The sequence below is a fragment of the Equus caballus genome, chromosome 10 (genome assembly GCF_041296265.1).
Source record: "Equus caballus isolate H_3958 breed thoroughbred chromosome 10, TB-T2T, whole genome shotgun sequence".
NCBI lineage: Eukaryota > Metazoa > Chordata > Mammalia > Perissodactyla > Equidae > Equus > Equus caballus.
This window is the reverse complement of record NC_091693.1, coordinates 66,101,380-66,113,440: the sequence shown is the minus strand read 5'-3', so window position 1 is coordinate 66,113,440 and position 12,061 is coordinate 66,101,380. Positions and strand designations below refer to the sequence as shown.

At 44.5% G+C, this 12,061-nt stretch overlaps 1 protein-coding gene across 6 annotated transcripts in view; it reads right to left on the bottom strand.

Moving 5' to 3' along the window:
• The window catches only part of ARMC2 (armadillo repeat containing 2), a 97,945-nt gene that overhangs the window by 74,322 nt on the left and 11,562 nt on the right, over positions 1-12,061 (bottom strand). For all 6 annotated transcript variants that reach the window (XM_001916466.6, XM_014734450.3, XM_014734440.3 and 3 more), the window contains exons 4-5: positions 7,345-7,516; positions 322-529 (exon numbers count right to left, since the gene is read on the bottom strand). In XM_001916466.6, coding sequence (XP_001916501.4) covers positions 322-529; positions 7,345-7,516 — 380 coding nt within the window. The remainder of the gene's footprint in view (positions 1-321; positions 530-7,344; positions 7,517-12,061) is intronic.

Sequence of the window (12,061 nt, the reverse complement as noted above, 5' to 3'; positions counted from 1 at the left end):
AGTAACACACAAACAGAATGATCAGTCCTCACTCAAGGGCTGCCTGGAACAGTCCGACTAAAGCAAAGACTTTATTCTGGCAGTCCTGTCAAAGCAGCATTTTGGCAGATATGAATAAATGTTTCCTGAGGATTAAATAGGAAAAGGGGAAACCAACTCCGTTGAGCCATGAGAAGAAATCCTTCCTACCCATGTACCACTAACTCAAAATGTATTTACAGAAAAGGGAAAATGCAAACCAATCATCTGCATAAGATAGAGAACAAACTGCTAAACGACACAGTTATCCTGGACAGAAAATCAAATATAAAGAATACTGACCCTCCACTTCTGAGAGGAGATGGCAAGGGTGTTGCCCCTATGAACATTTCTTGCTCCTTGATTTCACCAAAGCCTCCATCATAAGTTAGCTGAAGTGGGTGGCTCTTCAAGTGGCCAGTGGCATTTGATTCTGTTAAATAAATCGCATTTCTTTTCACCACAGAATTCCCCATTAGAACTGTTTCTTTGGATTCCACTGTCTTCTTTGCTGTAATAACCAAAAAAAAAAAAAAAAAAGTTTTGTCAAAGCATTTCTTTTTAGGAATCACTCTCTTTCAATATTTTTTTAATCTAAGAATTTATACAATTTGAAAATTATATATTACTTACAACCAAGCCTGGAATTGTATGGCCAAAACCTCCCTAAACATATACGAGACCTCACCATTATTTTAGGATCAGCATCATCAATTCAGCAGGTAAAAACGAACAGGATCTTATCTCCAGGAGCTTAGAGTCCACCAGAAAGCCAACACTCGGACTGAGGTTTATGAACTGCCTAAGTCCACACAAATAGTTCTGTGTCCTCTAACGATAACTCCTCTACCTAAATTTGATCCTGTTAGTAATTTTTCATTCAAAAAATATCTCTCGACTGCTTCCTTAATGTCAGGCACTGTCTCAGGCTCTTGGGATGCATCAGTGACAAAGCAAAGATCCCTGACCTCGCAGGGGTGACATCCTAAGAGGTGTAAACAGACAGTGAGCAATACACCATAACAAATAAGGTATATGATGTAAGATAATACGTGTTATGGAAAAAAGCAAAGTAGAAAAGGGGATTGGGAATGGCTGTAGGCAGCAATTTTGAACACGGCGGGCATAGTAGGCAGACCCTTAATGGAGGTGAAGTATGTGGCCGTTGGATGACGAGGGAACATACTCCCAGCAGAGGGAACAGCAGGTGTGGAGGCCTAAGGCAGGAGTGTGCCTGGTGTGTTCCAGGAACAGCAGGAGTGCAGTGTGTGAGGGGGAGAGGAGTACGAGAGATGATCAGGGGGACAGGGGTGGGATGGTGGAGGCCTACAGACCACTACTAGCGCTGGAAAGAGGAGGGCACTGCAACAGCTACAAGGCTTTCTAAAGAGGAATAAGAGAGAGTTGCAAAAAGATGCCCAGTCTGAAGCATCTACTGTGTTTATGACTGACGATTCTTAGACTTCTAATACAACACTGTTTCTTTATCAGCAAATTGACATTAGGAATAGCTTATCCACAATGCTACTGCTATACTCTAGTCTGTAATAAAATATTTTGTCAAAGAGGAAGGGTAGATGAGCTTCACATAGAAAAATACTGTTTTGAAGACTTTTCCAAAATGACTCAAGCTTTTCTTCACTTCAACCAAAAAACCAATAAAAACCAACAATAACAAAACCACCTCGTCTATCCCTCTGACCAAGCTCCCTACTTGCAAAACGCTGAATTTTAAAGCTGAAAGGAGCCTTAGAGATTGGCTAGTCTAACCTTCAGTTTTCAGATGACAACACTGAGAAGCCAAAAGGTCTAAAGTCACAGAGCAAGTTTGGGGAGAGGCAGGACTATATGGGTGGGAAGAGCACAGGCCTTGCATTCCATCAGACTTGGGGTCAAAATGCACCAGCTGCACGATGTGGGCAGGTCATTCAACTTTTCTCTCACCTTCCTCAGTGGTCCCCACCTCTTTAGCCTGTGGTGAGAATTAAATGATATGGCCTAGTGAAGTGAATTATTTGGTGCTAGCACACTCAAAACCTAGAAGTTATTGTCATTATTATTAACGTGACCCAAGAATCCTGACTTCTGGTCCAGGGCTCTCTCCACAGCACCAAGCTACCTTAAATAACTTTCCTACTGAATTACAAAGCACATACTTTGTTTTAGATTTCAAAGCATTTTTAGCCTATCTCTATATTCCAGCATTCATTTCTTTCATTCATTCATCCATAAATGTTTATGAAGCACCCACTGCTATGTGCCAGGGGCTGTGCAAGGTGCTGGCGATCCAGAGGTGAACAAGTCCCAGCCATCACGGAGCTTCTGTTCTAGAGGGAAACACGCTCAGACTCGTGGGGGGAGGAGCTGCATCCCGCCATCTTCACAATCCACCAGAGCAAGCTCGTCGATTATCACTAGAGCGAAGAGCTGCTCTGGGGCTCACGCCAACTCCTGATGGAGGCCCACCACTAAACTGAGCGTGTGTAATGATGCTCTGTGTCTCCCTGGCAAGTATCTGCAGCACACTGTACTAATTTTGTAATGGATCATGGGTAAACTTCAAAAGGATCCTGCAACCAGCAGCATTACCCTGCAGGAGCAGCTCCATTTCACAGAAATTTCTTTGGCACCTACTATATACTAGCACCTGTTTTAGGTTCAGTAGGGAAACCTCTTTTCCTACTGACATGGCTCAGTCTAGAAGGGAGACAGAGAGGTAGACGGGCAGAGACAAACGCAGTATAGCATGGTCCGAGCCATGTAGGCAGGAGTAGAGATGGCGGGGGAGTCCCGAGGGGTTGGGAGTTAGGGAAAGATTCACCGAGGAGGTGGAGACTGAGAAGAATTCTGAAGGCTTAATGGAGTTCTGAGAAAAAGGAACAGAAGTCTGCAGTCAGAGCCAGCTTCATGGGTGTATGAGCTGCACAGTTAGGCAGGGCCCCAAGCTTAGAAGGGCTCTGCACTTGGTTTAACAGGCTGCTGTTGCCATCTTGAAATTCTGAATTTTTTTTTAACGAAGAGCCCCACATTTTCATTTTGCATTGGGCCCAGCAAATTATATAGTGGGTCTTGTATGAGGCTTGAAAGAGTAGGATGGGTGTGAGTAACTGCAAGGAGTTCCATGTTGCTGGTGCACAGACTTGTTGTGGGGGGAAGACGGGGTAGGCAAAGGAGACTCGAGAGAAGGGCCTGGAATGTCAGGCTGGGGCCAGATCACAACAGAGTTGAGCATTCTGAGGAGTAGGGACTTCATCCCCTAGACCAGGGGTCAGCAAACTACAGCCCCACCAAACCTGGCCTGCCTCCTGTTTTTGTACAGCCTGCAAGCTGAGAATGGTTTTCATATTTTCAAATGGTTGGAAAATAATCAAAAGAAGAACAACACTTTGTAACGCGAAAATTATATGAACGTCGAATTTCAGTGGCCATGAATCGGTCTATGGTTGCTTTTCTGAGACCACAGTGGAGTTGAGCGGCAGAGTTGAGTAGGTTGAATGGAGACTGCATGGCCCACAAGTTGTAAAATATTTACTATCTGGCCCTAGAGAAAAAGTCTGCCAACTTCCGTGCTAGGTCAGTGTTTCCCAAACTGTGTTCCCCAAAAGACAGACTCTGCAGTCAAGTAGATGAGTGAAATACTGAGGTGAATCAAAACTAAACAGGTGCCTTCACCAGAAGGCTTTACCAACCCTTTAATACGCTCGTGTGTGCTGTGACTCTCCAAGAGGGAGAGGAGGTAGGCAGACTTTTCTGAGCACTGAACCCTTTTTCCAAGGAAAGGCTATTAATGTTTGCCAAAAGTGTTCCCTGGAACCCAATTTGGCAACACTCCCTCAGGCCCAGGGGCCCCTCTGATGGGTTTTCAGCAAGAAGATGATGCAATCTGATTTTTATTTGCTTCCTGACCTTTTGTACCTTATGGCACACACAGAAAGTGAACATTTTTCATGGTTCACTGGGGTGACAGGATAAGGCTGCTGCTCACATGCAGGTCTGGTTGGGAGCTTGGCTTCCCCAGGCTCTGCCGGCTGATCCAAGGGCTGAGGATTGGACTCACCCCTGGGTTGACCCACCTGCAGCCCCCTAGTGAGCTGAGGGCAGAGCAAGACAGGACAGCTGGAAGATCAGGGACAACAGGTGAGAAAGGGTATGTGGCAGTGGTGGGAACAGACAATGCAGACCCAGGAGATATGAAGGAAGCCCGTGGAGGGCTCTGTGACAGCGAGGATAACAGGGATGGGCGAGAAGGTGGAGACTGCGTCTGTCCAGCTGGAACAACAGGGGAGGTGTTTGCAACACGTCACCTCCAGCCAAAAACCCTATTTGAACACACAGCAATTAAACTGCTGGCCTTAAGAGATGGCTACACACATCTCTGCCCCTTTCATTTTCTTAAATCAGTAATTCCAAACCTGCCGCCACACGCCAGCCCTGCCTGTGGCGGTGTCAGCTACAAATGACTTCACACCAGAGGCGGGGACGCACCCTCTGTCTCCATGCACAGCTGCCTTGACAGCCTTGGTTCCCAACAAAGGACACCTTTTCCAAACAATAGAGACTCTGAAACGAAGCCCAGGGAGCTCCTGGACAAAGACAAGCATTCCGAGGCCGGAGTGCTAAAGTATATATTTTTTAATCGGGCGATGTGAGCTTTTAAAATGACAATGGCTTTTCACGGCCATTATTTCCTGAGTGCGGACACAGACCTCAGGGAGGATGAGGATGGTGACATGGGGCAACTGCAAACAGGGAGGATTAAAGAACTGTGACAAAGACATGCTGCCTAGCCACCTGGAGGCGTGAAGACGGCCTGAGTGCTGGGAAATGACAGCCACAGATGGCACCTCCCAGAGCACAGCTGAGGTGTGCGTGGCTGCTCAGACCAGGGCCAGGTGGCTCAGGAGGGAAGGAGCTAAGCCATGAGGGGAGCACGGCAGGCGAAACACCTGTCTCTTCGGTCACTCTCACATACATGGGAACAGCTCAGCAAGCAGCAGGGGTTTCAAACGTGAGGCACCAAGAGGCAAAAGCATTAAACACAGATACAGCATTCGGGCTCAGACGGAAAAACATCTACTAAACAACAGTGTGGTGACCCTCACACCAGCTCTGACATCCCTGCTGATAGGAAGCGACGCTGTTCCTGTCTGACCTCATCCCCGACCTTGGGCTGGACCCCAGCCCCTCTCATCCTGGCAAGGACTTTGCTTCTGCAGTTACCAGTCCTCTCTGATGTTACTGGTCTGACCGTCAGCCCATGCTGGAGCGTGTCAAAAGTTCCCCAGGTGATTCTAATGCACAGCTCAGTTGAGCACCGCTGTTTGAAAGAAAACCTAAGTCGGATGACGTCTCTCCCCTGCTTAAACCCTGTCCTGGCTTTTCACTGCAAGCAGAATCAAGTCCTGGGCATCTGCCCGGGCCTGGCCCTAAATGGCCCTGTGGCCTCAGCTCCCTCCACGGTCCCCAGGGTTAACCACCTTCCAGCCATTCTGGCCTGTGGGTCCTCCACCACCCGAGCTTGCTCCCATCTGTGGCCTGGGTGTCCCTTCAGTGTGGCTGCTTTGTCCATAGATTTCTACATGGCTGCCTTCTTCTCATTGTTCACATGTCAACTCAGATGCCACCTCCTCCAGGACACCTCCAGAGCCACCTGAGTGGACACAAATTCCTCCTGCCATGGTGACTCTCTATCCCACTGTCTTGCTTACCTTCTTCATGGCACTTGTCACAACTTAAATTCTCTTATTTCTTGGTTTTCCTGTTTATTGTCTATCTCCCTTCACAAACTGCTTGAGGACAGGACTCAGTTGGCCTAGAACAGTGCCTGGCACTTGGGAGGGGTTCAATAAATATCTGATTGACTGGTTGTTAGAAAAGAAACAGATTGGGACATGGAGGCAAAGCAGGGTGCCTAATGATATGAGACATCGCAGTGTGACATGCACGCCCTGTACTGCCTCCCTGTCTTTTCCTTTCTCCTTGATTCGACCTCTTCAGCTATGTCAGGGATCACTGGGACCATAAGGACCAGACAGGAAAATGAGTGAAGCAGGCTGGGAGACCTGGGGAACTGAGATCACACCCCGGGCTAACCAGGTGGGTACTACTCAGCCCTAGTCATTCCTCACTTGGGCTACACGGGATGGTGACCAAGTGTTGTCACATCTTCTAATTTTTCACAAGACGTCACCAATCTGGATTTTTCCATGAGATCTTCTACATTAAATGTTGGCGACTAATTAAAAGAAAACGCTTATATGTCAAACAAGTAGGATCCTCAGGAGGCAGCTTGCGACCTCTGGGATCCATCTTCAGGTTATCTCCTCTCTGTGACTGTAAACCCATCCGTCTTCCTCAATCCTCATTGCCTGAAGGAGGGCCCATTCTGTCAGCCCCTGGTAAAGTGGTTTTCCAACTTTTTTGACTACACATAATAATAATAAATTTATAACATGATATAATATAAATATAATATATAATAAATTTATAATATGACCCTGAACACACAAGTACGTGAGCAAAGTAAAGCCTCTGGAAGCAATACTTCCCCGTATTGTCTGCACTGTACCCTGATATTTTCCATTCTCTTCTCTTCTCTTTCATTTTTCTCAAACGCTAGTGAGCCCCACTGAGTCGACCGTCATCCCACTCACGGGACATTTCCTGCAGCTTGAAAAACTCTTAGCATGCCCTGGATGGGGAGGGATTCCAATTGTTGGGGGCATTCCTTAGAATTCAAGGTTTTTAGCCTCTCTATTCCCAGGTGTAGATACCCGCCAGCAATTCCGTGGCAGCAGGAAAAGCCACGTTCCACTTTTGCTTACATTTTCACATGGGGTCAGAAAGGTATTTTCAAAGACCTAAGCTCAGTGGACATTAAAGGAACCTTAAATATGCCTAATGAAATGAACAACTCTTTGAACTCTAATGAAAAACTCATGGATCTCCAATACACGCGAACCCATTCATTAGGAAACACGTATTTCAATATTTCTTTCCTAACAGTTAACGTTTTTTAAAGATTTTATTTTTTTTCCTTTTTTCTCCCCAAAGCCCCCCAGTTCATAGTTGCATATTCTTAGTTCTGGGTCCTTCTAGTTGTGATAACGTTTTTTTAAAAACTGTGATATTTAGGTATGCTTTATAAACACCCAGAAAAAAATATATATATAAACAAGGGTTCTTAACCAGCTTTTGCACAATACTAAGTCTTAATGTAAAATCATATAGGGCGAGAAAAAATCATAGAAAACCACACATAGCTTTTGTGTGCAAACTCAAGAAACATGCCTGCCCCAGGTTTGAAAGGATGTTACACGGCCTTACGCTCAGCGGGAGGATGGGCTCTGTCTGGCAGGAGAGTCCCCTGGGAGGCGGCCCTGAACAAACGCGCCCGGGCTCGGCTTATTCTGCGAATCTTCGCAGGGTCCACCGGAGGTGTAGGAAAGGAAGGGCAGGGATCCTCCTCTGTGGCAGGAGATGTCGGAGCTTTTGGTTTCTGGAAAGAGATTTTTTAACTGATTAGCGTGAGTTTCCGTGTCTCAAATAAGACCCACCACTCTGGAGCTGGCCCTGACACTTCTGGGAGAGAATAGGGCTTCACGCAGGCTGCATCTTGGCTCCTTGATTGAGGCCTTGATTGGGCCATATGTCTCATTGGCCCATCTAATGTGTTATATATAACACTTTTAAATTGTTTTTGTCGGTTCTACTGTATTAAACACTCTGCTGTCTTGCTTAGTGTTTTTTTTTGTTTTTTATTTTTGGTGACGAAAACTGGCCCTGAGCTAACATCTGTTGCCAATCTTCCTCTTTTTGCTTGAGGAAGATTGTCACTGAGCTAACATCTGTGCCAATGTTCCTCTATTTTGTATGTGGGACACCACTACAGCATGGCTTGATGAGCAGTACGTAGGTCTGCACCTGGGATCCACACCTGGGATCTGCACCTGCGAGCCCTGGGCCACCCAAGTGGAGCGTGTGAACTTAACAACTACACCATCAGCCAGCCCCTTGCTTAGTGCTTTTGAAAGAAATAGTTTAACCATGCTGGCAAACAGATATTATCTGTATCAGAGTAAAATTAGGTTGGGTGTATTCAACATACTCTGGGAATTTTTATGTTCAATTCTGCTCAGAAAACATTTACTGAGCACCTATATGCCAAGAACTATGTGGAATAGAAATATTACCTTTACATATTTTGGACTCCACAAAAGTATTTTTTTAATAATATAATTTTTCTTCTAATAATTCAGATTAAAAAGTCACAAAATATAAGTGCAAGAAGTTGTCTTGGACTTATGATATAAAACATTTTATTTTTTACATCTCATGAAGTTTACGCTGCTACCCGTTAGAAAAGGAACATTGCTGACAAAATTCCAATCCCTTAAAGACTTTTAAAAACACCTGCACCAAGCACTGTGCTACCCAGAGCTCCCTTTGGTCTAACCTCCAGATGGCAGTGGCCTCCCACTCGGGCCAGAACGTCCCAGGGGCCTCAGCTCTCACTTTATTTATTTTTTTTTAAAGATTGGCACCTGAGCTAACATCTGTTGCCATTCCTTTTTTTTCCTTTTTCTTCTTCTTCTCCCCAAATCCCCCCAGTACATAGTTGTATATTCTAGTTGTGAGTGCCTCTAGTTGTGGCATGTGGGACGCCACCTCAGCATGGCTTGACAAGCAGTGCCATGTCGATGCCCACGATCCGAACTGGCGAAACCCTGGGCCGCCGACGCGGAGCCCGTGAACTTAACCACTCGGCCATGGGGCCGGCCCCTCAGCTCCCACTTTTAGTGTTGCCTCATGGTGCCATCCTTCCTCTCTACAACTTGAGCACAATTTTTTGTCTGTGAAAGAGCAATCTTACGGCAGCAAGTGCTTTTAGCTCTCTAACCAAAAATAATTGAGTTAAAGCTCCTAAAGTCACTTCTGTAATATGTGAAATGAATGACTCTCAATCCAATAAGTTAATTAACAGAAATCTTAGAAGTCTAGTGCTTAATTCAAGTCAGATAATTTGGAAGAATAGAGGAGGTCATCCATCATATATGACACACAATTTCAAACACTCATTTTCTCATATATACTAACAGAACATAGACATCTATATCAGAGTTCTCCTCCCAAGAAGCTGCTTATCTCAGTAATGATGACATTCTTCAAAATATTTTCTATGTCCTCTTGTTCATTTGCATCTGGAATTGGTGCATAAACCGGACCAAAAAATTTGTTTTATGACTTTAGAAACACATTTTTCTAAACACAGTTAGAAAAATGGGTAAATCAAAGACTCAGCACAATATAGAGGAGAAATAAATGACTTCGGGATCAAACCGATCTGGAGTGGAATCCGCTTACCAGTTCTGTGAACTTGGACAAGCCATTTACGTCTCCGAACTGGCCCAGCTAGCAGATGGAGACGGTAGGCCCCCTCATGCAGGGACACTGATGCCCATACAAGTCCTGTCATGGGGACTCAAGAAATGCTAGCTCCCTTCCCTGCTCACTCTTTATTTACCAGATTTGATTCTAAGTTATTATTAGGTCTTCTCAAAAGCCAAGGCCCTAGCCTCTGACACAACCTTGCTGGAACCAAGATGCTGAATTCGGACGGGTCTGTTCTGAAGGAGACAGCATTCATTTCTCTGTATAAATTATGCTCTATTTGTTTAATAAATAGTCACTTTACCTTTTAGTCTCCTCAATTTGTTGCAAACTGGTCATCAGAATGTGACTTAGGCCATAAAGCAGAGAGTTAAAAGAAAAGCTAAGAGCACATATAATACAGGAAAATAAGTGTTTTAGATATAATTATGAAAAATGAAATACATAAAGATAATGAGTATTGAATAGATAGGAGGTTTTCTTATCTCAAAATATCTGTACTCTGCAGGTACCTTGAATCTGAAACAAAGATCGAAAAGTCTGCCAAATAATAACAATGCTGATGAGATAAATGGTTTCTTTTGCAGAGGCCTTAACTGCTATAAATGTTTCTGGTACTAAATAAAACATCCGACAAAAAGGGAAAATACGGTATTGCAAAGCTAATTTTTACCCCAAAGAGAGAAACTGAATTATCTCTGAATGGCAAGATAAAGCCCTTGATAAAAGGCACTATTTTCCTAGTGCAAAATTAGTAATTGTTTGTGTAATGAAAAATTAGTTCCATTTTACTACTGACCTTTACTAAATTATTTATCCCACTTAAATACATACTTCATTACATAAAATATAAAGTGATACGTGTAAAGCATCTTTATTACGTCAAGGGAAAACTACTAAGGCCATCAACTTTTACCATGCCAGGTGCTACGAAACGTTCCTCAACTTTGTGGAGCAAAATGGCTTTTACGAAGCAAACTAGTAAAATTTTTTTCTCATAAAATTCGCTTCATTTTAGCATTCAGGGAATGTGGCAAGTTTCCATCTTGACTCGAGAACCTTACCTCCCTCACAGTTTGTGTCACGACACTGACCAGTGACGTGAGCCTAATCAAGGACCCTGGGAAAGTCAGATTTTAAGATTTGTTCTGGTTGATAAAACTACGAGAGTCCATTGAAGAGGGAAAGACTATTTTTCATAGAACAACCCAATTAAAGACAAACTGCCCAGAACATTTCCGGGATCTGGCCGGCCTCGACTCTCATCCCAGCACCAGGGGCTTTGACCAATTTCTGACATGGCGCCTCTGGGTCACCAGATGGGAAGGCGGGGTCTCCCTCCTTCTACATGACGACTGGACAAGGGAGTACGTGACATCCCACCTCAGAAAGTTGCTATGATTTAATTTGTAAAACAACAGAACACACACACACACACCATACACCACACACTAAAAGACCTCTTGGAAGTCAGAAAGCAAATATTAAAAATTCCCCCAAACACATAACCTTTGGATGTGGCAACTGTAAGTGCATTTCTATTACTGTGATTTTCTCCACAGGCTCTCTGGCTCCTCGGTCACTCTCAGCGTAGGACTCGCTGCTGTAATGTTACCATTCGCTTCAGAAATAGTGCAAGAGGAAACAGTGCTTTGACATTCTCACTCTTCTTTTTCTTACCCTGGATCTCCCCCACCCCCAAGGTATATATGGGCTTCTAAGTCCCTTTCTTTTTAAAATATATTAAGTTTTCTATTACTTGTCAATATTTAGAGCTTTGTTCCTACAAAATATAAAAAACAGCTCAAACTAATCTATGCTGGGAGGTGGTCCTAATGTCCTGGGGAGGTGGTGTCTGGGGTGCCGGGAACAACCTAGTTTTTCTCTTTTGAACACTGGTTATGAGCGTGTTGAGTGTAAATTTATTAAGCTGCACTCTTATGATCTGTGTCTTTTCTGTATGTCAACAAAAAATTTAATTAAAATACTTGGAGCTTAAACAACCAGGCTTTGTAAGGTTAGGAAACACAGGGAGAATTCTGTTTTGACAATGATAGTGATGAAAGACAAAACTTCCTATTTATTCACATGGCCACATCTCTTTTCCTACTTTATACAATCTGAAGTATGAGAGCAGCTGTTCCTGCGTGTATAAATCTGAACATCAGCGAGCCAGAGGATGGAGTGAAAATAGAAATCACCACCGCCCAACAGCCGCACGAGTCAGAGCTCTCACGGGAAGGTGAGAAGCCACTAAGAAAGAAGAGAGATGTTCCTGGGCATATCGATATAGCAGGTAGATATGAATGTTAACGGAAGACCGCAAACCACAGTGCTTTCCCCCCGGTTTTACAAGATTCCAGGTGCTAACAAGAACCGTGGTGAGCCAGTCAGGCCAGCCAGCCAAGGCCTGAGTGGTAAAGACCAGGAGCATCAGTTTTCTATCTTGCTCTGAGACCCAGGGCTCTCTCGAGTGTAGGCAGCCCACTGCCTGCTGGAGAGTGTAGGGGAGCAGAGGCCAGACGTGGGGGGAGAAATAGAGAGAAGGGTAAACGACAAGTGAAAGAGTAAAGCAGATTGGTTCAATGTGGGAGTTGGAACGGGCTGCTCTCTGGGGCCTTCTTCCCTAACTGAGTGCTGGTTGAGAAATTTT